Here is a 27,117-nt window from a genome sequence, read left to right as displayed (position 1 = left end):
TTAGTTTGGACTATCTAGGAAAATGGTTTTTATCTTGTGCTTCCCCCCAATCTTTGCTATTTACAAAGATCTTGCACCAACACTTAACATTCACTCACATGGCAAGCTTGCATGTGGTCCTTTCATTCCACATTAATTTAGGGAACTCTATGCCAGGATTGAATATCTAATTTGTCTTAGATTTTTGAATAGTGTCCCATGATTTTATAACTGGGGATTTTCTTGAATGGAAATACGTTTACATGACTGCTTAATTATGACTAACCCATCACGTAGAGATTCTGCTTTGGTAACAGATTTGGTTCTGAGTGTCTAGGAGAAGGGACACTTCTCATATGGGGAAGATGGGATTAATCCTTGAAAATGATGCTGAAGCCAACTTCTGTACCAGTATAGCAGCTTGGCAGAGTTCCATATGATTTATACAAGGGTCTGTTTGCTCTCTGAGATTCTGGATGCCTTCTCTAACCCTTGAGTGCTGGGCCTCTTCTGAATTCCATAGGGGTGGAGGTGAAGGTGCTGTCAGCTCTCGCCCACACTCAGTTCATCCATTCCTGGACAGCAGGGATTCTGTTCATCACCTTGGTGCTCTGGTGCCACAAGCACAACAGGCCCTCAGCAAACATTTGTCAAATTCATGCCATGAACATTAATTGAGCTCTTTTTGTACACTGGGATTGGGACCATGGAAAATTCAGAGATCAAAGGGTTCACCTTCAAGGGGCATCTGGAGGAACCTACCCTTTAGTGGGAGAAATTACTAATGAGGAAAAGTATTTTGGGGAGTGGAGTGAGGTGTTTGTCTAACTGGCAGGTTCAGCCTATGCTCAGTAGCTCTTTGGTATGGAAAATTCCTGAGAATGTTGATTCAGCCGTAAGATTTCTCTGGCAGCTCTGACTCTTGCCTTCATTCAGCCACATTTTATACCCCAAACCTAGGTGTTACTGGGAAGACACCGAGCTGTTTTATTGAAGAGAATTGACTTCCCCATTTTTTCAGTAAGTCTGTTGATTCCTCAAAGACTTCACTAATGAGAGTTATGAATGTTTCAAAAACACCTCCTAGTCTTAAGATGAATGAATTTGTAAGTTTTCTACATTGCTGTCTCCCTAGACCCACGAGGAATAATGCGGGTATCCTATTCCCTTTTAGATTTCTCTCTTCCTCTAACCTGCGCCCACTCCCAGCCTCTGATAGACGCATTTGCAGTAAATCACAGAAATGTTGCTGATATCAGCAGCACTGAGATGCATTAGAGGAGCTGCTTCAGAGGAAACTACTCAGAGGGTGATGCTGAAATGCAAAGCTGTTTGGTATTTTGTAGAAACTGTTTTCTCCCTTTGATGGATCTTGTTTATTTTTTTGACTTAGTAGGCACAGTGAAGGAAGAACCATCCAAATGCTTTTTTTTTTCCATGTAAGTTTTGTGTAGGAGGTTTTGGTGACTTTGAAATGAACCAGGAGCACTCAGCAGCTACGTTGACAAATAGAGATGGCTGAGGCTGCTTGCAAAGCATGGTGTGCTGGGGTGTGGAGCCTCCATGTCAGTGACCTGGGGAAAGGCAACAGTGAGGGCACCCCTCACTCTTCGCAAATGGCTTAAAAATATATACATATGATACTCCGTTTTAGATGCGCACAGACTGCTGTTTAAAGGCTTTCTGTGAAAAATCCTTTTGTAAAGTACATATCTATCTTGCAGAGTAGGATTTCTAGATACAATCTCAGGTTTGTTTATAGGGAGGTATACTTGAATGTCTTCATGACATTTATCATGACAGCTGTCACCAAGCAGAGAAAGAAGGCAGGACTGCCATGGGGCATCAAGGGCTGTTTGAAGAAGGAAATGGTGGGCTTAGTGTGGTAGTGATCTATGAGGCTGCCTGGTTTCTCTAGCAGTGTTCAGCAGCCTGTGACTCTCAGCAGAGAGAAGGAATAATATAGAGGGATATTTCCAGGTAACTCCAGGAAAAGACAAAAGGGGAGGAAGTTGAGTCTGTTAGCCAAAGAGCAGTGTTGAATATGAGATCCAAGCTGAATGGGGAAGAGAAAGAGAACACGGGGAGGGGATGATGACAGGAGAAAGGAGAGGACACGGGGAGGGGATGATGACAAGAGAAAGGAGAGGCAGGGTGTGATGAGGGAGAAATGAGGGTAGATAGCTGGAAAGGGAAGATGCTCAAAGTCAGTGTCTTCCTGTCCCTCTGGGCTGCTGTAATGAAATACCATAGATGAGAAGCTTTTGCACAACAGAAATTTATTTCTCATGATTCTGGAGGCTGGGAAGATCAAGATATCAAGGCAGACTCAGTTTCTGTTAAGGACCTGATGCCTGGTTTACAGACAGCTGTCTTCCTGCTGTGTCCTCACTGGGTGGAAGGACCAAGAGATCTCTCTGGGTTCTCGTTCATAAGGGCATGAATCCAGTTCACGAGGGCTCAGCCCTCACTGTCTAATCACCCCCCAAAGTCCCCACCTCCTAGTCATATCACATTGGGGGTTAGGTTCCAGTGTGTGAATTTTGAAGGACACAAAAAAATCAGAACATAGCAGTCACAGCTTCTTTAAGTGAATATTTCTGAGGCAGTTCTTGTGATAACAAGGTTTAGGGTGTGGCCATAGGGAGACTCAGTTGTAGTGGGAGCTGTCAGAGCTGTGGCAGGGTCACCCAGATCTGTTTTGTCCTGCGTACCTGTCCTCCAGCTTCTGGGGGCTTCTCCTACAGCCTGTACCTGGCCTGTACCTACAGCCTTTTTCAGAGGACTCTCCCTGGTCTACTGGAGCCTCTTCTCAGGATGTTCCTAGAAGGTTTTCTTTTTTTTTGGGGAGATGGAATCTCCCTCTGTTGCCCAGGCTGGAGTGCAGTGGTGCAATCTCAGCTCACTCCAACCTCTGCCTTCTAGGTTCAAGCCATTCTCCAGCCTCAGCCTCCCAAGTAGCTGGGATTATAAGCTGCACCACTACATATGGCTTTTTATTTTATTTTTATTTTTAGTAGAGATGGGGTTTTGCCATCAAACTCCTGACCTCAGGTGATCTGCCCACCTCAGCCTCACTAAGTGCTGGGGTGAGAAGCATGAGCCACTGCCCCCAGACACCCTAAGAGTTTGTATCATCCACTCCCTCATGGTTTCTCTGGAAGCATCTCCTAAACAAATGACTCACAAATGAAGTCTCATCCAGGATCTGCTTTTGGGATACCTGCCTTGGGTCAGTGGTTGAAATGGAATGGAGATGATGGTAATGGTGATAAATTCAAGGAAATGGGAAGCTTGGGTCTCGGTTGGGTTGTATGTGGGATGCTGAAGTCACTCAGGAGGCAAGCAGGACCCAGAGAGAAGGCTTCGGGAAATCGGGGGAGCAGCCAGAGTTACCACTGATGGCCACGGGGAAGAGTAGGAAGTGGAGAAGCCAGAGGGATGGTTATCAAAGAAACAGTGGTTTTGACACAAGAATATGGGGTATTGGTTTTCCAGGACAGTGTGACCCTGATGTTATGGGTGAGGGAGACTGAACAGCCTCTACCCCAGAGTCACACTCAGAGGACAGCGTCCTCAGGGAAAGCCCAACTATCAGGAAAAAAGGTGCAGGAAGAGGTTGGGGATGTGAGGGAGTCTTCATTTCTTCAGTAGGGGCCCCTGAGGCATCTTTGGAATGGTTTAGGGTAAGGGCAAGGAGAAGGTTGGATCAGAGGGGAGGAGGCTGAGAGCAGAGGAGAGATCAAAGCTACATCAAGTAGCCTTACTGGCCTCACACATCACAGAATTGGTTCCTTCAGACCCGGTGGAGGGTAGCTTGGCAGTCTGGACATGGGGTGTGGAGTTTGGTACCACACCTAGCACATAGTAGGCATGCATTGTTTGAATAAGCGAATGGATGACACATCAAGTTTGTAAATACCCCTCCTTTTCATCATTCCAAACCATTACTACATGTGTCACTTCCATGTATTTTATGATAAATATGGAACTGATTGAAGTACCTCTAGTTACTTGTTATCACCATTAGTGAGTGGGACACAGTGAACAGATTTCCTAAAGTTAGGGAATTATGAAATAGGATGTGTTATGGACTTAAGCCATAAGATCTGTTTTGTTGTTTTTTGTTTTTTAGAGAGTCTCACTCTGTCAATCAGGCTGGAGTGCCGTGGTTCAACGCCGACCCACTGCAGACTTCGCCTCCCAATTCTCGTGCCTCAGCCTACCGAGTGGCTTGGATTACGGGCGTGTGCCACTATGCCTGGCTAATTTTTGTATTTTTAGTAGGAACGGGGTTTCGCCATGTTGGCCAGGCTGGTCTGGAAAGGATCTTTCTAATAGGTTAAAAAATATTTTTCAGTTTTGCTTTCTATTGTGGATCTGTAGGAAGAGTTGGTAAGGTCAGTACAACTACTTATGATCTATTTGCTTGTGATCTCAGATCCTGAAGGAGTTTGCTGGTGGGGAGGGAAAACTGTGTGTGGAGGAAGAGGGGAGGGCTAGAGAAGTGAGATGGGCCCTGAGCACACAGGACACTGGAGGCCAGTGAAAGAACCAGGGTGCGCTTGTAGGGTTTTAACAGGTGCAAGCTGGGAATTTCAGAAGGCTCATCCAGCTGCTAATCGGAGCCTGGAGCGGGGCAAGCAGTGGGGAGACCCCTGCAGGAGCCAGTGAGGAGAGATAACTGCTTTTGACAAGACACCTGGGAAAGGCATCTGGAAGCAAGGGCCATGACAATAGGATTTAAAACCCTTGGCCCCAGGGAAAGGTGATATTTCGAGATCTATGACTGCTTATATTATCTTTAATCCCAAAAGGAGGGAAAAGATCTTTCCTGTATAAGGTAAGCTAGTTAATTTAAATTGTGGAGGAAAAAACTTGGGGCAAGACACAGAATATGATATCCAGGAAGCATTTTGGAACAAGACATGAGGACCCCAGCTGTGGCTGTGTGCACCTTTAGGGCCTTGACCATAGAGGCAGGATAAAGGAGTCCATTTTGTCAATAGGGTGGAGCCAGAGTCTATTGGGAGAATCATGAGGTAGGCAGCTCTGATCCCAAAAGATGGTGGTCCAGTGGGAAAGGCCTGGGCTGCTCTGACCAGCTCAGCACACACGAGGAATAGCTCTCATCCTGGGCAATTTGTGCCCTGGGTTGGAGGGTGAGAGTTCATTTTATCAGCAATAAAGGCATCCCACCTGCTACCAGGAGCAACCAAAAATGCCCAGAAGTTCTGGAACAGGGGTGCTGTTGAACCAGGTTTCCTGGCAGCCAGAGAGAGAAAAACAGCAAAATGCTGCTATGGTATAGTAGTGAAGTCATCAAGTGCACACTGAGACTTCCTGTGGGCCAGGCCTTGTGAATGGTGCCGGAGACAGAGACTGGGATAAGATCTGCCATCTCTGATGCTGACGCCCAGCCCAGTTCTCCCGTTTTCCTCTCTAGTTTTTTTCTCTCTGTTGTGCATCCCCCTCCCTTTGCTGTCCCTTAAGCATTGTTCCCTTGAGCATCATCTTTTACCCTCTTCTCATTTTACATCTCCCTCTGGACTACTTCATCCAGTCCTGTGGCATCAGTATCACTTACATACTCGTTGCTCTTAAATCTAGGGATTCAGCTAGATTATTTCTCTGAGTTCCAGTCTCTTATGCCTCATGTTAACTGGGTAGCTCCACCTGGATGGGCTACAGGAACTGCAAACCTAACTCTCCTGCATTTTCTGTCTTGGAGAACACCATACTCTTTTCTTTTCTTTCTTTCTTTCTTTTTTTTTTTTTTGAGACGGAGTCTTGCTCTGTTGCCCAGGCTGGAATGCGGTGGCGCGATATCACCTCACTGCAACCTCCGCCCTGCCTCCCAGGTTCAAGCAATTCTCCTGCCTCAGACTCCCAAATAGCTGGGACTACAGGTGTGTGCCACCACACTCGGCTAATTTTTTGTATTTTTAGTAGAGATGGGGTTTCACCGTATTAGCCAGGATGGTCTTGATCTCCTGATCTCATGATCTTCCTGCCTTGGACTCCCAAAGTGCTGAGATTACAGGAGTGAGCCACTGCGCCTGGCCTGAGAGCACCATACTCTTACAAGCCAGATACCTGGGAGCCATCCCAGATGCCTCCCGCTCTACACTTCTTCCTTTGCATCAATTACCAAGACCCGCAGATTTTACTTCCTTTACACCCCTTGTGTCTGCCTCCTCCTCTGCTGCTGCCTGAGTTGAGGCCTCATAAGACATTCCAGTAAACTCCTACCCACACTCCCCGCAGACGACCTCTCATTTGCTCCTTGTCTCTTATGCACTGCTGCCAGAGTCAGCTTGCTAAACCCAGATCTGACCCCATGGCTTTTCTCCCTGGGTCAGCCTTGATGGCTTCCCACACTCAGTAAGACCAATAACACCCACACTCTCTCTGCTTGTCTTTGCAGCTTTATTTTGGTGTAGCCATCTTCATACCCTCTAGTCCTGACATGCAGACCTGGTGCAGTTTCCCAGATGTCCCAGGCTGATTCAAGGCTGAATGTCTTTGTATCTGTTCCCCCCTCTTGCTGTTCACCTTCCTCTCCACCTCCTTCTGCCCTCTCACAGACACCTAATGCCCTTTCCACACCAGTGGACACCTTATCTTTGCGTTCTCGTCTCCTCCTCGGTGGCATTGGCACTCGCTCTTCGTGTCTTTCTGCCCCCACAGCTCTCAAGCACAGCATCTGCACGCGTTGTTGCATTTGCCCGGGTAGGTCACATTGTGTTCTCCGCCTCCTAATAATGTGGACAGCTCACGCTGGTGGAGGACTTGCTTTGAACAAGGCCTTTTGTGTTAAATCTTCCCAATAGTGCTACTACTTCTGCCCTTTCCAGGGAGGAGGGAGGAGGCTTGGAGGGAAGACTCTTTCTTAGGAGTCCTGCCCAGCGTTTCCTGGGGAGGTGGGGCCCCCATGGAAGGTAAACTTATGGTGGGGTAAGCTGGGTGGCTACTGAAGTCCTGTCTTTCCCCTTCTTCCTCTCACCCTGATAACCTTATTCTCTGGGTCCTGTCTGCCGGTAGAGAGGCTTCTGACTTTTTTTTTTTTTTTGCCATGCCTTTAGTTTATAAATACAAGAAGAGATCTGGGGAAAGATCAGGAGAAACTGTCTGCTTACAAATTCTGAGAAGGAAGTCACTGCTCCTCTAAGTCCCATGTCAACCCTTTGCTCTCTTCCCAGCTTGCGGAGTGAAAGAAAAGCCCTTTATAGTCTTTGAGGTCCTCAAATCCCAGTTTATGCAATATGGCCCCAGTCAGAGGACGGCAGACTCAGGGCAAATTCTGCTTGTCTTTCACCAGGGAGGGGACTCACCAAGGGTGACTCATGCCATTCTATATATATATTTTCGGAAATTTGAGACACAGTCTTGCTTTGTCGCCAGGTTGGAGTGCAGTGGCATGATCTTGGCTCACTGCAACCTCTGCCTCTCGGGTTCAAGCAATTCTCCTGTCTCAGCCTCCCGAGTAGCTGGGACTACAGGCTCCCACCACCACGCCTGGCTAATTTTTTGTATTTTAGAAGAGATGAGGTTTTACCATGTTGGCCAGGATGAGCCACTGCACCTAGCTCTCAGTAGAATTTGTTAAATCTAACAAATATTTTGTACCCTTGAGTGAGAGAGAGGCTTGTAGCTCTTCATGAAGAGAATGAGAAATCCCAGAACTGAGTGTTTGGAGCTCTGTGAAGTAAGATACTGCCGTTTCCTGTCTGTCCGTTCTAGCACTTATACAAACCATGAAGAACTCTCCTTCCTTGGACTGTTTGCTTTCTGAGAACTTTAACACCTTTACTCTGGATTTTTGTCTGTGGTAAAAAACACAATAGTGCCAGGGTCATGTCCATATGCTGGATTCACTCTGCAGCCAAAGTTTCTGTTGGGCGGGTGTGTGAACTTGATATCATAAACGCTGGCCCAAGGCAAATATATGAATGTATGAATGAACAAATTCAGGAATGGAACAAACTGTAACCAGGGGCCTCCTAGTTGTAGGTTCTCACTAAACTTCACATTGAGACACAAAGGAAGGGCATCTTATAATGTTGGGGGATGCGCAGCCAGCTTGGAGGTGGTGACACATGAGGTGGGTTTTGAAGTATGAGAAGGAATTGATCCAGAAAACAGACAGGACGTGAAAAGAATCTGGGAATAAAGACTTGTTTCTCTGGGACAAGTGTGAGCGGGTCTGGGTGCTGCCGGGTTTGGTTGGGGCGAAGGTTGCTTGCGGGGGCGTGGCAGTGGGTGAGGCTGTGGAGATAGGCAGGCGCCGGGTCCTGGAAGTGAGAGTCAGGGAGCAAGCCACGAAGCCTGCACTTTACTCTGAATCTTGGCGGTGGCTTCAGAGGATTGCTAGCAGGGGTCCATGTGATCACATTTGCACCCGAGAGAGTGCCACACCATGTACGTGGCTGGGATGTGGAGGATGGATTTAAGGGGGACAGGACTGAAGGCTGTTGCAATGATTCAGGTGAGAGAAGACTGGGGTCTGGAGCAAGGGGACAGGAGAGGACAGATGGGAGACGAGGTGGCAGCCGGTTCCAGCTCCCTCTTTCCACCCAGTCTGCCTTATTTCCTCTTCTCATGGTTCCATAGGGTCTCAGTCATTTCATCATAGTTTGATCTTGTCCATCTGGAAGTGCACCCTGAAGTTTTGAAGAGAGCAGGGAGTAATGGTTCACTCAAAGGGAGAGCCTCTCCTTGGGTGGCATTTTGGGAGCATGGCTTGCTCACTTAGTGCGCACAGTCTGGGTGTTACTGCCATTCTGACTGGGATCAGCTTGATCGCCTTTAAGGTCAGGCTGTCCCATGGAAACAGGAAAAATAGGATTTGGTTGTTGGGGTATCTGGAATCAGAGGCAGCACAGACTCTCTGCTCTAAGAGCTGCTGGGACAACTGCAGCCCGGTGTGGGTGGAGCACCAAGGTGGAATCCTGCCCTCTTCCTACCACCGTCCCTCCCAGCAGCCTGAAGTCTGCCTGTGCCTAGGGAAGCCTTCTGGGGACTCCAGGCTAAGCTGTAACCTGGGACTCTTTGGAAGCTCTTAGCCATCAGCGCAGGTGGCCCCGGAATGATTCTAGATCTGGAGTAGGGGTGGGAGGTCGGCTGCAGGGCTGAGGGAGGTGAGAGGAGGGTGTTCTTTCCCTCTCGCTAGGTAGTCTGGAGTCACAGTTGCACCTTGCATGGGTCAGTAGGCAGAGTCATGCTGCTGTGTGACAGTGGCATCCCTGAGGCAGCTGCCTTTCAGGTTTCCAAGAGACTCTGAATCCTTGGAATGCCATTTCTTTCAGGCGATGTGGAGGAATGGAGGCACTGGGGTTAGGTGTCTGAAGATGGACTCAAGGATGCCGCTGCTTGTTAGCTTGTCATAGGTTGCTCAGTGTCACCTCCCTGGCCCATAGTTTCCTCATCTGTCAATGGGGGCAGATCATGATCACCACCTTATACAGAAGGTTTGGTGAAGGTAAAAACAGGTTTGCTGGCTTGGTGCAGTGGCTCGCACTTGTAATCCCTGCACTTTGGGAAGTCGACGCTGGTGGGTCACTTGAGGACAGGAGTTTGAGACCAGCCAGGATAATGTATGAGATAATAATGAGACCCTGTCTCTACAAAATATTACAAAATTAGGTGGGCATGGGGCATATACCTGTGGTCCTAGCTACTGGGGCAGTTTAGGCAGGAGGATTGCTCAAGCCCAGGAGTCCGAGGTTACAGTGAGCTATAATTGTGACACTGAACTTTAGCCTGGGTGACAGAGCAAGACCCTGTCTCAAACAGAACAAAGCAAAACAAAAACAGCTTTATGCATGTGTAAGATCTTTGTTAATTCTTCCATTAACTCTGAACGGCAGGATGTGTCTTAATTTATGTAGCTCCAGTGCCAAACACAGTGCCAGGCAAACTCAGTTGTTTGTTGATTGAAAGAATGAATGGATGGAGTAGTAAAATCCGTGGGGCCTCAGAGAGGGTGAATAATGTAAAATTATTAAGAGCTTGTTCAACCATGAAAAATCAGATTTCCCTAAGTGCCCCTCCATATCACCCACATTTAGATGAAATTGAAATATGTGCCCGTATTCTTTTTTTTCTTTCTTTTTTGAGACAGAGTTTCACTCTTGTCGCCCAGGCTGGAGTGCAATGGCACGATTATGGCTCACTGAAACCTCCGCCTCCTGGGTTCAAATGATTCTCCTGCCTCAGCCTCCCGAGTATCTGTGACTACAGGAGCATGGCACCATGCCCGGCTAATTTTTGTATTTTTAGTAGAGCTCGGGTTTTACCATGTTGGCCAGGCTGGTCTTGAACTCCCAGCCTCCCAAAGTGCTGGGATTACAGGCGTGAGCCACTGCGCCTGGCCATGCAGATATTCTTGAGGAAACATTTTAAATGGAAACTAGCAGAAAGGGTATTATATTTCAAGATTTCCTTTCTTATCAGTTCTTGGCAGCACTTTTGCTGCCCAGTATTCTTCTGTTGGAGCCATGAAGTGTGATAGTTACCTTCTCCTTCCTTCTTCCTCTCCTTTTCCTGGGATAAGATCTACGTAGAATAATGAATGAATCTATAAAGTAATCTTTATAGATTATAGATTCATTCATTATTGATACGTTATGTAGGAAAGAACTCCACTGCCGTTTGGAAACTGAAGTAGTCAATTTCATAGACTGGAAAATATTTTTATGCCTATTTGAAACAAATGTCTTTCCTGTGTTTTGGGATAAAAGGGTCCTTTCCCCCTGGAATTGCTGTTTCCTCTTGTTCCTGTACTCTGCAGAACTGACTTTGAAGTCAGATGATTCTCTTTTTAATCTGGCTTCTCAGTTTCAGGCCACTTGACCTTGACTTAGCCATTGAACCTATTTGGGTCTCAGTTTCTTTGTCTGTGAAGTGGGGCTGTGTGGTGGGCATGAGCATGCGCCCACAGGCCTCTAACTGTAGGGCCCTGGCTGCTACCCTGAAATCCACGGCTGGGCTTGTACTGGGGGGACATTGCCCCCGGCTGCTCCCAGCCAGTGACTGTGCGCAGCAAGGATACCATGACAGGATTGTTTCTGGGAGACACAGGACTCCTCAGACAGCTGACTTCAGCTCAAGAACTCCTTGATGAGCTTGCTAAACTTCCTTGGGCTGCAGGTGGTCTAAGATACTTACCTCCTCCTTCCTTCTTTCTCTCCTTTTCCTGGGGTAAGATCTACGTAGCGCCTAGTGTGTGTTCTAGCCTCCCTGACTTCCTCTCATTTCCTCTCACACATGCATTCCAAATCATAATAAAATCCATGCACACTCAATCCCTTCTTGGGATCTGTTTCTGGGGGGATCTACCTGCACTCATGCAGTGTGATAATACCTCGTAGTAAGGAACGAATGCAGCGATGTCAGCAGAGTGCTTGTCAGAGAGACAGACATGAGTAAGTGCCTGGTATGCAGTCCAGGCTCCTGTCATCTTCACCACCATGAGCACCACCATCTTCATCACCATCTGGCCGAGTTTGCTTCTTTGTTGGCTCCAGGCACAGAGACCTTCAGTGATTCATCCCAGGTCACATACAAACACAATAACTTTGTATTAGGGTGAGAGCAACTATGGCTTCTAAGGAGAAGAAATGGATTAATGAAACACCCTGTAAAAATTTATCCAACTTGGCTAGGTGTGGTGGCTCACACCTGTAATCCCAGCACTTTGGGAGGCCGAGGTGGGCAGATCACCTGAGGACAGGAGCTGAAGACCAGCCTGGCCAGCATGGTGCAACCCCGTCTCTACTAAAAATACAAAAATTAGCCAGGCATGATGGTGCATGCCTGTTGTCCCAGCTACTTGGGAGGCTGAGGCAGGAGAATCACTTAAACCTGGGAGGTGGAGGTTGTAGTGAGCTGAGATTGCACCACTGCACTCCAGCCTGGGCAACAAAGCAAGACTCTGTCTCAAAAAAAAAAAAAAAAAAAATCCAACGTAAGCACAATCCAGATCCTTTTCCAGCCATTGAAATGTGCAGTCTTCTTTGCCAAAGCAACCAATTCCATTTTTAGTCACATGTACAAAAGGTTTTGTAACATTCTGCCATCTCTGCCGGTACTCCTGACATCTACACATGTACTCCAGCCAGTAAACCAGGACTGCTCATTTGCTGTTCCCGAGAACCCTGTGGACGTTTAGAAAAAAAGGTGGCTGTTATTATTCATATTTCACAGTAAGCAAACAGAGAAACTAAGTCACAGTTTCAAGGTCATGAAGTCACTCATGGGTTTGGGATGAAACTGATTTTTGCTCTGATGCTTTGGAAGCTCAGAAATGGGTGGATTCTGTTTAAACTCTGCCCTAAGGGACAGTCTCTTAGCAAACTGGCACCAACCAGGACCTGGCCTGAAGAGACCTTTCTCAAGTCCAATTCTGCCCAGCCTCAGGGATGCTAGAAGCTTGGGAAGCATCCATGATACTGGTCAATGGAGGAGACCCAGCCCCTACTCACCACCATGCTCATGCCATTGCATGTCAGCTGATGAAGCTTTAAGCTAATGTTGCTTACCTGGTGCTATGGAGCACATTCCTTCAGTTGACGGGCAAGCCCCCGAGGCTGGGAGGGACTGTGCCTCATCCCCACCATAGCACAGCCCTTTGTGCCCATTCAGCATTAAATAAATGGCTTGTTTTTGAGAGTGGTGGTGATTCTGATGGGGCTTTTGTGTGAAGGAATTATCACCACCACCACCACCACCAACAGAAAACAACATTTGCTCTATGCCAGGCACTATGCCAAAAAATTGAGATCCAGTGATTAAAAGATGAACTTTCTGACTCCAAGAAGTTGGTAGGCTAATGAGGAAGATCGGCATGCTGAGCCTGCCTGGAAGAGCCCAGGGCAACTTCATAGAGGAGGTGGCTTTGGGCTGAGACTGAAGAGGATGAGAGTTTTCCAGGCACATGAGGGTGGGGAAGGGGTTACTGGCCAAAGGACAACACCTGCAAAGGTGTGGAGGTGTGAACAGAGCACTGCTGTGTTTGAGGACCTGCTTTCGGTGTTGCTGGAGTGCCAAACTATTTGCCATTTGACGCTCCTCATCCATGTCTGTGTGGTTTGGATGTGCCAGCATTCGTTCCACCCTTAATTCACTTATTCTACCATCATTGATTGGCTACCCACCATATGCCATGCACTGTGCAGAACATTAGTGGTGCAGAGGTGAGGTGTAGACAGGGTGCTTTCCCTCATGGAACTTTCAGTCTAATGGGAGAAGGGGACAAGAGCGCAGCCTCTATCAGCAGTGCGCACAGTGAATGCTGGGCAAGGAAGATGTATTAGTCTGTTCTCCGGCTGCTAATAAAGACATGCCCAAGACTGAGTAATTTATAAAGGAAAGAGGTTTAATGGACTTACAGTTCCATGTGGCTGGGGAGGTCTCACAATCATGGAGGGTGAATGAGGAACAAAATCACTTCTTACATGGCAGCAGGCAAGAGAGCTTGTACAGGGGAACTCACCTCTATAAAGCCATCAGATCTTGTGAACTTATTCACTGTTACAGAACAGCATGGGAAAACCCACCCCCACTCTTCAATTACCTCCCACTGGGTCCCTCTCCCGACATGTGGGGATTATGGGAATACAATTTAAGATGAGATTTGGGTGGGGTCATAGCCAAACCATATCAGGAGACCTGAACTAATGGAGGGCAAATTAGTTTCCTGGGGCTTCCGTAGCAGATTGCCACACACATCGTGGCTTAAAGCAACACTAATTTATTATTATATGGTTCTGGAAGTCAGAAGTTCAAAATCAGCCTCACTTGGCCAAAATCAAAGGTTAAGCAGTATATTTTCTTTCAGGAGGCTTTAGGGGAGGATCCTTCCATTGACTTTTCCAGCTTCTAGAGGGACCACATTCCTTGTTCATGGGTGTATCACTCCAACCTGTGCTCTGTCCTCACATCCCTTCTCTCTCTGGCTGCCCTGCTTCTTCTTATAAGAACTCTCGTCATTATATTGAGGCCAACCATATAATCCAAGATCATCTCCCATCTCAACATTCTTTATTATTATTATTATTTTGAGAATGAACTGTTGCCCAGGCTGGAGTGCAGTGGCATGATCTCACCTCACTGCAACCTCCACTTCCCAGGTTCAGGCGATTCTCCTGCCTCAGGAGCTGGGACTACAGGTGTGTGCCACCACACCCAACTAATTTTTATGTTTTTAGTAGAGATGGGCTTTCACCTTGTTGGCCAGGATGGTCTTGATCTCTTGACCTCGTGATCTGCTTGCTTCAGCCTCCCAAAGTGCTGGGATCACAGGCATGTGCCACTGCACCCAGCCCCATCTCAACATTCTTAATCACAGCTGCAAGGTCCCTTTTGCCATGTAAGATAACATTCATATGTCTTAGGGATTGGGATGTGAACCTCTTTGTGAGTCATTATTCTGCCTATGTCCAAGGCAGGAGGGGAGAAGGTGCTTCCAGAAGTGATATTTAATCTGAGATTTCTGGGTCAGAAGTAGGGTACACATGGCAGCCAGGAGGTCCCTTGGGAGGCTACTGGGGCTGGTCCAGGCAAGATGTGATGGTGGGCTGGATGAGGCTCCAAGGGATGAAACGCAGGGAGGAGGCAGAATGAATGGGAAAAGTCAGCAGTGGGAAAAGAAAGCCACCCTAGGCAAGGCTCACCTTCTCAGCATCAACAGTAGCAAGCGGGCAAGAGAATGCAGTGTCTTTAGGGAAAGGTTAGCAAGAACATCATACCCAGGTTGCTGATTCTAACGTATAGGTTTTTCAATCCACCATTCCAGACAATTTTCGTTCACGTAAATCTGAGGGAAATTGAACATGGAGTGATTTTTATTGGATTGGATAATATGCCTTAGAAGACTGATGTTTGGCTCGGTTTCCAAAGAGAGAAACTGATTTCTAGGGTCTAGGAGGAGGGGCAGATTTTTGCAAACTTAGATTCTTCTAAGCCACCACCCCGACAGCCAGGCGTTTTGAACGGGGAGTGACAGAGCCTGCTCTTTGACTTCCAACAGTTTAACCCCCTGCTGGAGTGAGACTGTTTACCCCACTTAGGTAATTAGGTTTGTCGTCTCCTAATACCTTATTTACACAACAGCCAGCCTTCACCATGACAGAGACTTAATAAGAATTCGAATAACATAGGGAGAAAAAAACTGAAATGCAGTGGCTATTTCTTGCTGCCCAAGACATTTCTGTGATGCATGATAGCATTGCGTGTGCGTCACAACCCCAAAATTCCTGCCATCGCAGAAGAGCCTCCAGCTGGACCTATTTATTTCCAAGGTAATGAAATTGCCCTGTAGAGAACAGGGACCTTAGAGAATTCTATGTGCTTAGAAAACCAGGAGACATTTTCTTTCCAATGACATCTTATCGGAAAACTATAGAAGAAAAATTCTATTACTAATAGATCAGGAGTGGCTATGCCTAAGTCACATCTTCTATTAAGATATAACAAGCTCATCCATTTTTCCTTTGTTTTGTGACAAGAGGACTTTTTTTTTTTTTTTTGAGATGGAGTCTTGCTCTGTCACCCAGGCTGGAATGCAATGGTGTCATCTTGGCTCACAGCAACCTCAGCCTCCCAGGTTCGAGTGATTCTCCTGCCTTAGCTTCTCGAGCAGCTGGGACTACAGGTGCATGCCTCCACACTTAGCTACTTTTTGTACTTTTAGTAGAGACAGGTTTCACCATCACCATGTTAGCCAGGTTGGTCTTGAACTCCTGACCTTGTGATCCACTTGCCTTGGCCTCCTAAAGTGCTGGGATTACAGGTGTGAGCCACCTTGCCCGGCCACAAAGAGGGTTTTTGAAGTCTCTAGATGTTCCTCTTTTCTCTGCTCTGGGTATCACCAGCCCTTGGTACTTAGATAGAGTAGTTGGGTATCCCTCTCCTATTTACTTCCTCTCCACGTTCAACAACATGTTTGTTTTTAAATGTGGTGATGTGTTATGTTCCTTACACATTGTTTCAACAAGGAAGCTAAGGGAGGAGGTGAATTATAAATAACAGAGAGACAGCTTTCAATTTGGACCCTTGTAGAAAAACGTAAGCATTTCAAACTCAATTTATACTTTTTTTTTTTTTAAACTAGGACTCCTGATGCTTATTTTTTAAAACTCAAATGGGTACCTAGCAACTGATCAAATTCCCTAACTGCAGGCTTGTGGAACCAGTGTTTAATCCTCACATTTGAAAGCTGGCTCAAAGAAGACATCTGTACTTTGTTTCTGACACGTTTTGTGTTTATTTATAAACAAACTCTCTTCTTCTTTGTCCCCCACCCTGACTCCTCAGTGGCCGTTCCCGCAGCAGCACCAGTGTGCCAGCCCAAGAGCGCCACTAACGGGCAACCCCCGGCTCCCACTCCGACTCCGACTCCAACTCCGCGCCTGTCCATTTCCTCCCGAGCCACAGTGGTAGCCAGGATGGAAGGCACCTCCCAGGGGGGCCTGCAGACCGTCATGAAGTGGAAGACGGTGGTTGCCATCTTTGTGGTTGTGGTGGTCTACCTCGTCAGCGGCGGTCTCGTCTTCCGGGCATTGGAGCAGCCCTTTGAGAGCAGCCAGAAGAATACCATTGCCTTGGAGAAGGCAGAATTCCTGCGGGATCACGTCTGTGTGAGCCCCCAGGAGCTGGAGACGTTGATCCAGGTGAGCAGGGAGTGCGTCTAGCAGAGACCGACTGGTGGGGTGGATGGCAGTGTTGGCTTTATCCTTCTGGGTCTCTAGTCTTGCCTTCAGTTGAGAGGGTCCTGGTGGTCAGGGAAGACCTCTCCGGGGAGGTGATGTGTGAGCTGAGACCTCCAAGAAGCGATAGTGAGGCATGTGACAGTGTGGGGGAAGGAGGGTCTGTGTTCTGCATCTGCTTTTGGGTGAGTGGCCAGAGGCCGCAGCAGGACAATGTGCTTTGGATTTTCAAGTTCAAGTCCTCCTTGGTGTGCTGATTAACTCCTTGGTTCTGAACTCTCTGTGGAATGCTGGGTTAGAACTCAAAGAAGGAAAGAATTTTAAATATGTGGATTTAGAATAGGCAGGGATACATTAACCTGCCCAAGGTCCATGAGGATTAGGTAGAGAAGAGGTCATCAGGTGTGTAGGTGAAGCGGCTGTCAGTGGCCTGAGACAGCTGTTTTTAGCGGATTTATGGGGCTGAAATAATATGGATCACAGTAGTAGTAATCATCAGGTGTGCTGTTTTTGAATATTTACTGTGTATCAGGCACTTTACTAAGGCCTTTTCCTACCCTGGATGTTAAGGAAAAACGATCCATGAGAAAACGGAAGCAGACAACTTGAACTGCAGCATTAAGAAGCACGGCAACACTTCTGGGCGATGGGTGAGGGCTTGGCAGGGGTGGACTGTGGCGGCGAGGGGCTGTAGGAAAGCCAGGGAGTCTTCGACGGGGCTGTGGTGCAAGGGACGAGATCAGGAGAGTCTAGAAGCCTGGGAAGCCAGAGAGAAAAGCAGTTCTCATGAGGAAGAAAGGGAAATGGTAGAGAGCCCTGCTGGAGGGCTTCACCTTGCACGTGAAGGAGGAAGGCTGCCTCTGAGGCTCAAGTTCCACTTTCTATCCCAGACACCCTCCTGAACTGCAAAGAGTGGGTTTTGGTGGAAGGCGGTGACATTTATGGAGGTGAGAAAGAGTCTCATCTTTCTGGGCGCTCTAAAGTTTGGAAGGCGGAGGGATGGAAAAGATAGCTTTCTTCAGTTCTGGCTCCAGGTTGATGCAGGTGAAATTCTAATGGCTGCAACAACCCAAGATAGTGTAGGGTTCACAAGGCTGGGCTGTTTTATTATTTATTTATTTCCTGCCATACCAACAGAGTAAGGGAATCCTGATGCTGCTTACGATCTGGTACCTTCATAGCAAGCATATTCTTTTCAGTTAGTTTTAATAATCTGACTTGGTTCTTTAATAAATAGAAATACAAATTCCTCCCTTCCTGGGAATAAATATGATTACATAACTATGCCCTAAAATGCTTCTTAAAAACTAAAATGTTAAAAATCCAAGGGCAGCATTTCATATAACTGTTTCATAGGACGTCAGTTCTCTGAATGGCTTTATCTTTTTTTCTTTTTCTTTTTTGAGATAGGGTCTCATTTTTGTCAACTCAGGCTGGAGTGTGGTTGTGTGATCACAGCTCACTGTGGGTTCAACTTCCTGATCCAGGAGGGCTCAATTGATCCTTCCACCTCAGTCTCCAGACTAGCTGGGACTACAGGCATGTGCCACCATGCCTGGCTAATTTTTGTATTTTTTGTAGAGTCAGGGTTTCAACATGTTGCCCAGGCTGATCTTGAATTCCTAGGCTCAAACATTTCGCCCGCCTTGGCCTCCAAAAGTGCTGGGATTACAGGTATGAGTCACCATGCCCATCCCTTTTTCTCTTTCATGGGAAAATACTACCACGTTTGTGGTGATGAGATTGTTGTAGTAATCAGCGCCAGATTTAAAGCCTAGCATGCTATAGAGAATGGAAGAAACAATTCTGGAGTAGTTTTAAGTAGGAGTATAATTACATTTATACACATTGTGGTGATATGTGGCAGGATCCTTTTCAATTAGTTGCAATACATGTAATAATAACCTAATTGATGATCTGAAGTGAATCTAGTATCCTGCTTGAATTTTCCTTCTTTGGGCAGTGAGATCTTGAAGAAAAGGACCACATTGTCTTGTCTTTGCCTCCACGTGTGGTTTATGCTTTGCTTTGGCTCTAATGATTGCCCAGTAGATAAATGCTTTTAGAGCAAGATATCAAAGTAAATTGTACAACATTGGTGATGTCACAAGCTATCTGAGCTTATCCATGCATTTGTTGATTAATTCAGCATCTCCGTATTTCCCATTCTTTAACCCCCTTCTTTATGAGAGAGCTCAGAGACCTGAGTGAAGGACAGGGTCGGGGAACATGGAGGTCCTAATTCTGATGCTGCCATGAAGACCGGTGCCCTGTTGGACCTCAAAGATTTCTCTGTGAAATGAGTTATGTGTGTGCATGTGTTTGTTTGTGTGAATGTGTTTGCGCATACATGTGTGTGTTCATTTAAGAGAATTTCATGATTTAAAAAGCTGCTCTTTATTAGGTACCTGTTATGAGCTGGGTATCACATACCCACTATCTCATGTAATCCTATCAACAACACTCTAAGTTCATATCATGATCCTTTTTTTTTTTTGAGACGGAGTTTTGCTCTTGTTACCCAGGCTGGAGTGCAATGATGCGATCTTGGCTCACCGCAACCTCCGCCTCCTGGGTTCAGGCAATTCTCCTGCCTCAGCCTCCTGAGTAGCTGGGATTGCAGGCGCGGGCCACCATGCCCAGCTGATTTTTTGTATTTTTAGTAGAGACGGGGTTTCACCATGTTGACCAGGATGGTCTCGATCTCTTGACCTCGTGATCCACCCACATCAACCTCCCAAAGTGCTGGATTACAGGCGTGAGCCACCGTGCCCAGCCCTCATGATCCTTATTTTACAGGAGAAGAGGTGAGTAACTTTCCAGCCCCCGAAATGGTAGAGCTGATATTCAAAGCAAGGCTGGACTGACTGCACACTCATCCAAATAGTCTACAGGCCCTTTAAGTAGGTCTTTGTTGATAACAAGCTCCAGTCTCTCTTAAACACGTGCTTTATGTTGAATGTTGTATTAGTCCATTCTCGCATTGCTATAAGGAACTACCTGAGACTGGGCAATTTATAAAGAGAAGGGGTTTAATTGACTCACAGTTCCACAGGCTGTACAGGAAGCATGGCTTGGGAGGCCTCAGGAAACTTACAATCACAGCGGAAGACGAAGGGGAAGCAGGCATGTCCTGTATGGCTGGAGCAGGAGGAAGAGAGAGCAGAAGGAGAGGTGCTACACACTTTTAAACAACCAGATCGGGCCGGGCGTGGTGGCTCAATCCTGTAATCCCAGCACTTTGGGAGGCCGAGGCGGGTGGATCACGAGGTCAAGAGATCGAGACCATCCTGGTCAACAAGGTGAAACCCTGTCTCTACTGAAAATACAAAAAGTTAGCTGGGCATGGTGGCACGTGCCTGTAATCCCAGCTACTCAGGAGGCTGAGGCGGGAGAATTGCCTGAACCCAGAAGGCGGAGGTTGTGGTAAGCCGAGATCACGCCATTGCACTCCAGCCTGGGTAACAAGAGCGAGACTCCGTCTCAAAAAAAAAAAAACAAAAAAAAACCCAGATCTCTGTTGGGCATGGTGGCTCATGCCTGTAATCCCAGCACTTTGGGAGGCCGAGGTGGGTGGATCACCTGAGCTCAGGGGTTCAAGACCAGCCTGGCCAACATGGTGAAACCCCATCTCTACTAAAATTATGAAAATTAGCTGAGCATGGTGGTGCACACCTGTGGTCCCAGCTACTAGGGAGGCTGAGGCAGGAGAATCGCTTGAACACAGGAGGTGGAGGTTGCAGTGAACTGGACTGCACACCAGCCTAGGCGACAGAGCATGACTGTCTCAAAAAACAAAAAGAACATCTCATGAGAACTCATTCACTATCACAAGAACAGCAAGGGAGAAATCTGCCTCCATGATCTAATTGCCATCCTCCAAGCCCCTCCTCCAACACTGGGGATTACAATTCAATGTGAGATTTGGGCAGGGACATAAATCCAAACCATATCAAACACTTTCCAGAATTTTAGCAGTCAAAAAGCATAAGATAGCCAGTGTGGTGGCTCGTTGCTGGTGATCCCAGCAGTTTGGGAGGCCTAGGAAGATGGATTGCTTGAGCTCAGGAGTTTGAGACCAACCTGGACAACATGGCAAAACCCTTTTGTACAAAAAGTACAAAAATTAGATGGGTGTGGTGGCATACACCTGTAGTCCCAGCTACTTGGGAGGCCGAGGTGGAAGGATCACCTGAGCCCAAGAAGTTGAGGCTGCAGTAAGCCGTGATTGTGCCACAGTACTCTAGCCAGGGAAACAGAGTGAGACCTCTTCTCAATAAATAAATCATTAGAGTTCCTGGCTGCCTATCAGGAAGCATTTCTGTTTCTTCTCCCTGATAGGCAGCCAAGAACTCTAATGATTTAGAGCATCAGTCCTGGACCTGGGTTGCTTCCAAATCTCCATCTACTATGACTTCGTTTCCTGCTTGTGTTTATCTACAGTCTTTTTCACAATATAAGTTAAGCAGGTTTAACTGCTGAAACTGTGTCAAATCATTGCACCAAATCAAGTTTTGTCCTTCAGTTTGCTGATACCTTCACAAGGATGAAAGTGTCCACTCTTCAGACCAGGGAGTTTTCTCACACTTTATGCCTCTGAGCAGCACTGTATATAGTGATTGCAAGAAACACAGTACTTAAAAACAGTCTGTCTTCACATCCGGAAAGGTTTTCAGTGTGCTATGTTCTAAGCTGGAAAGATAGTACTACTGTATCTTACCCAAGTCTGAAAGGAGTGACAGGTGGGTAGATAGTAGATTGAAAGTATTTATTTCATCGTGTCTCCTGGCTGGATTGAGTGAACCCCTCATAAAGCCAAGCTGGAAGGTGTGCTTCATATTACCAATAACAAAAATAGAGTACCCAGAACAGCATGATACCCCCAAATGCCTGGATAACCTAGAAGAGCCATAGCTCTTAGAGCGTAGTGGGGAGGGATTCTCGGACAAGTGAAACCACTTTATGGGGTACCGTGGGACTCCAAAGGAGATTGATGGGCCACTGTCCCTAAAGGTGAAGAAAGATGGGTTGCTGTTATAGAGGGGGCATTCTCATCTATTCATTTATTTAATCACTTGTTCATCTATTCACCCATCCACTCATTCTCAGAATTGCTGCTGAACTCCTGCTGTATCATGTAACATGCCAGGTGTTTGGGATAGAAAGAAAACACGGCTGGGCATGGTGGTTCACGCCTGTAATGCCAGCATTGTCATACACATCAGCCTCAGCATTTGGGAGGCTGAGGTGGGTGGATCACGAGGTCAGGAGTTTGAGACCAGCCTGGCTAACGTGATGAAACCCTGTCTTTACTAAAAATACAAAAATTAGCCAGTTGTGGTGGCAGGTACCTGTAATCCCAGCTACTCAGGAGGCTGAGGCAGAAGAATTGCTTGAACCCAGGAGGTGGAGGTTACAGTGAGCCGATATGGTGCCACTGCACTCCAGCCCAGGCAACAGAGAGACTGTCTTAAAAAACAAAAAACAAAAAACAAAAAAAAAAGGAAGAAAAAAGAGAAAAAAAGAAGGAGACACACCTTGAGCACCTTAGTCACCTCTTGTTGCTTTATCAATAGAATGTGGCCTCAGGGTGTTGAGAGGATTAAGTGCAGGAATTCAAGAGAAAGGCTTTGAACTGTGCTTGGCACATGGTAAGTGCTCACAGAAGGATTATTGCTGCTTCTATTGATGCTAGTGTTCTTAGTATTATTCGGAGAGCTCAGAGTTTCAAGCAGTGGTTCTTAATGGGCAGGGGTGGGGCCACTGGGGAAGGGATGGTTGCCGCTAGGGGGCATTTGGCAATGTCTGGATCATTTTTGGTTGTTACAGCTGGGGAGGTGCTGTGGACATCTAGTGGGTGGAGGCCAGGGATGCTGCCAGACATCCTACAATGCACAGCAGAGACCCCCTCCCACAAAGAACTATCCAATTTAACAGGCTAGCAGGTGGAGAAGCACTGGAGGAAGAGACATGTAAACCAATCATTAGAATCTGTTGGAATAGAGCTATCTGAAAGATGCCAAAAAATGGAGCCCTATTGAGACAAATAGAGCTCAGAGATTGTTTTGTGGTTACTTATCTCCTTCAGTCCCCATGGCTATTCTGTGAGGATAGTCTTTGATGCCCACATAGACATGAGGAAGTGAGGCGGCCGGAGGTGATGGCTCAAGGTCACCATTAGAGTATCTTTCTTTTAAGGCTGTTGTGAGGATTAGGTAAGACCGAACACAAGTGCTAGACACAGTGCCTATCTCAAGAAAGCACTCTGTACACGTTCAGATGAAAATAGTATTGTTCACAGAACTAAATTTTTCCTTGGTCCACACCCCTCTCCATCTACTGGCCTATTTCTCTGCTCCTTGTTACAAAGAAACTTCTAAAAAGAGTTGTCACTGCCTCTAGTTCCTTCTTTCCCATTTCTTCTCAGCCCAGTGCACCCTGCCTTCCTGTTCTCACCATGCCACTAAAACCTCCCTCTTGAAGGTCAGCAGTTGACTTGCATGTTACCAACCCAGACAGCATTACTCTGTCCTCATCTCATGTGATCTCTCAGCTGCACTGAACACAGGCAGCCACATCCTCCTTGAAACGGTGATTTCTCTGAATCCAGGATGCCACCCTCCCTGGGTTTCTTCCTCTCTCTCTGGCTGCTTCTCAGTCTCTGCTGATTTCCCCTTCAGCTCCGCTTTGAGATGTCCAAGAGCCTCACGGCTTCATTTGTGGGGCCATTCTTTCACCTGGCATCTCATCCAATCCTGTGGCTTTAAATGCCATCTGTAGGCCAGGCACAGTGGCTCACGCCTGTAATCCCAGCATTTTGGGGGGCCGAGGCGGGCAGATTGAGGACAGGAGTTCCAAAAAAAAAAAAAAAAAAGTGGCAGATCCAGGGTTTACTGCCAGGCAGTCTGACCACATATCCCAGGCTCTGAACTACCATGACTGGAACAGAAACACGAAATTGGGGAGGGACTCATTGGGTAGGCCATGGTTGGAGGGTATCCCAACGGCTTGCCTGTGGCCCATGGGGAAATGCTAACAAGTTTGTGGTGATAAGATACTGATCAGTGCCAGATCTGAGGCATTGCCAGTAGTCAGAATGGCTTGAACTGAGAAATATGAGAGGACATGGAAATGAGGCTGGGAAAGGGGTCATGGGAGCTGGACTGAGGAGGTACCTAGAGGGCCTTTATGTTGTGGAACGTCGAGAGTCACTGAAAGCTTTAAGCCAGGCTTGGAAGATGAAAATTGCCTGCTGGAAAAACCTTTTAGCAATGAGGAAGTTGGGTTGGAGGAAGGAGAAACTGGAAGAAGGAAGACCAGTTAGAATATTGCAACATCACAGGTAAGAGATGCTGAGAGATAGAGAAAATGCTACATTGAAGAGAGTTGATGCTGGGCATGGTGGCTCACACCTATAATCCTAGCACTTTGGGAGGCCAAGGTGGGCGGATCACCTGAGGTCAGGAGTATAGGACCCAGCCTGGTCAACCTGATGGAACCCCATCTCTACAAAAAATATAAAAATCAGCTGGGCATGGTGGTGGGTGCTTGTATTCCCAGCTACTTAGGAGGCTGAGATGGAAGAATTGCTTGAATCTGGGAAGCAGAGGTTGCAGTGAGCCAAGATCACACCATTGCACTCTAGCCTGGCGACAAGAGCAAAACTTAAAAAAAAAAAAAAAGAGTTGACAAAGAAAACTTGAAACTTACTCATTCCTTGGCACATATGCATTGTGGAATACTATGCAGCTGTAAAAAAGAATGAGTTCACATCCTTTGTAGGGACATAGATAAAGCTGGAAACCATTATTCTCAGCAAACTGATGCAAGAACAGAATACCAAACACCACATGTTCTCACTCATAGGCTGGTGTTGAACAATGAGAACACATGGACACAGGGAGGGAAACATCATACACTGGGGTCTGTCGGGGTGGGGCTAGGGAAGGGATAGCAGGGGGTGGGGATATTGGGGAGGGATAACATTGGGAGAAGTACTTAATGTAGGGGATGGGGAGACGGAGGCAGCAAACCACCATGGCAAGTGTATACCTATGTAGCAGTCCTGCAGGATCTACACATGTACCTCAGAACTTAAAGTATAATAAAAATAAAAAGCAAATTACTCATTCCTCATTTAGCAAAGATTTCTGGAGTGCCTACTTTGTGCTCCATATCCCTACCTGGCCTGTAGCCCCTGAGACTCTGGAGTTTATCTTCCTGTGTGAAATCCTGTACCACTTAATGAGCTGTGTGACTTGGGCAAATACCATAGTCGCCCCTGGCCTCCCCTGCTCTTCTGTAAAATGGAGATTGTGATAATAGTGTCCACCTATTAGGGTGGTCTGTGGATTAAACAAAAAAAGCTCAATAACTTTGAGCTCTGGTTATTGCTGCTGCTTATTTGTTAGGAAAGGAGGAAAAACAGAAACCAGAAAATTCCTAAATGGCGTGTCTTCCAGAGTTCTGCTAGGGAAGAGAAGAAGGTGTCTGAAATGCAAACCCTACATTTTCTAACAGAGAAATGTTACTTCGGCTGTTCAAGTGCAGAGTGCCCTTCACAGAATTCGCTCCCCGAGTGCTGGGCTTACACCATGATGCTCTGTCTTTGTGGCTCGAGCCCAGGGAAGCAGCACAAGTTTCTATTCCATTCAGAGGGTTTACTGTGGGCATCTAGAATGCCATCTTTATCCTAAGCCTTACTGGGGACTCGCAGGCTCACATTTATTAAGTAGACACTAGGACTGGCTCCACTGATCTCTGTCCCCACCTGTTCTCTGATTGGTTTGAGATACAGCTTTAGAGAACCTGAGGGACCCAGTCGGCTCAGGCAGCCTCGAAGGAGCAGGTTACCTGACCAGAGGAATGACTATTGATTCCCAGGTGAGAATGAGTGAGTGAGCTTATATCCCCAATGCCTGACTGTGATTAAACCCTAATGAGGTATGTGGATCTTCAAGGGGAAGGGCCAGGCCTCTTTAATAAGGACGCTTCTGAACAAAGGAGACAATGACGCTAATCCCAGTTCCACTAGGACTGAGCTTGCCTAGGGCAAGCTGCTTAACCCGAGCTGGGGCCCAGCAGTTCAGCTCATAAGGACACAAAAGATACGTCCATCTCTAGAATCTTACCCCTGAGATGTGAGGGAGTGTGCAGATGATTGTAACCGGGAAACTTCCTGCAGAGCTGGTGTAATCATAAAATATAGCGACCACTTATTGGTTGTTTACTTTCCTCTAGACTCTGTTCTAAGTGCTTCAGTCCTCTAGCTCATTTAACTCTTGCAAGGAGCCTACCAAGTAGGTTCTTTCTTTTTTTTTTTTTCCTTTTCTTAAACAGGGTATTGCTCTGTCACCCATGCTGGAGTGCAGTGGTGCAGTATCGTTCACTGTAGCCTCAAACTCTAGGCTTTGCGATTCTCCTGCCTCAGCCTTCTCAGAACGTTTCTGGGGCCAGGTTGATCTAATCCCCTCATAGTGAGCAGGTTATTTCACTCCCTGGAAGGCTGGCTTCTTCCCTGCCTCACTTCAGTCCTTGCCTTTAGCAAGTTACTGAAGTCTTCAGAGGCCTCTCCACTGTGAAATGGACACCGTCTGTTTGTGGAACTGCAGGTGGATAATACCAGACCCAGCGAATTTTTAATTTTTATTTTTGGTAGAGACAGTGTGTCACCATGTTGCTCAGGCTGGTCTGAAACTACTGGCCTCAAGCAATCCTCCCACCTTGGCCTCCCAAAGCACTGGGATTACAGGTTTGAGCCACATGCGCAGTCCGAAGTAGGTTCTATCATCATCATCTAATTTTATGGATGAGCAAATAAACCCCAAGGAGTTAAATAACATATCCAAGTCCAGATAGCCAATAAGTGATTAAAGTGGGATTTGAGCCCCAGGAGGCCAGACTCCAGAGCCCACACAACTGAACCCTTGTGCCATACTGCTCGTGTGTGTCAGTGGTGAGTATCCCTTCACTAACATGTAGACCTCTTAATAAAGCTTTTACTTGAAGGAAAAGACTGGAGGGATAAGGAAACATGATTCAAGAAAACTGGGCTGTCTGGCATAGTGCAGTAGCCCTCCACGTGGGGAATATTGTATTTTCAAAGAAAGGGTGTGTCAGAGGGGAATGAACATGGACTTTACAGCAGATAGCCTTGGCCCTTTAACCCCACTAAACCTAAGGCTCCTCCTCATACTACAGGGCTCAGACAGTCCTCATTCTGATTGGGAGGAGTGAGTGAACCTAGCGGAGTGCCTAGCATGACACTAGCACTCAGAAAACACTGTTTCCTTCCCCCATCTGTCTTTCTTCTCTCAAGTGAACGGTAGGCAAAGAATTATACCTGGAGTACTTGGATTTCTTTGGCAGTAGAATAAAATGAATTAAATGTATTTTTGAAGTGGAGGTTTCCGTGAACTTGATTTCACAG

General features: G+C 46.8%; 1 protein-coding gene across 4 annotated transcripts in view; it reads left to right on the top strand.

The window, feature by feature from the left end:
• The window catches only part of KCNK10 (potassium two pore domain channel subfamily K member 10), a 155,059-nt gene that overhangs the window by 47,237 nt on the left and 80,705 nt on the right, over positions 1 to 27,117 (top strand). For all 4 annotated transcript variants that reach the window (XM_035261229.3, XM_054240249.2, XM_035261228.3 and 1 more), the window contains one exon: positions 16,297 to 16,652. In XM_035261229.3, the coding sequence (XP_035117120.3) occupies positions 16,428 to 16,652 (225 nt within the window). In that variant the 5' untranslated portion in view covers positions 16,297 to 16,427. The remainder of the gene's footprint in view (positions 1 to 16,296; positions 16,653 to 27,117) is intronic.

Source organism: Callithrix jacchus, chromosome 8, assembly GCF_049354715.1.
Source record: "Callithrix jacchus isolate 240 chromosome 8, calJac240_pri, whole genome shotgun sequence".
In the NCBI taxonomy this organism is placed as follows: Eukaryota; Metazoa; Chordata; class Mammalia; order Primates; family Cebidae; genus Callithrix; species Callithrix jacchus.
This window is presented reverse-complemented; position numbering and strand designations above follow the sequence as displayed.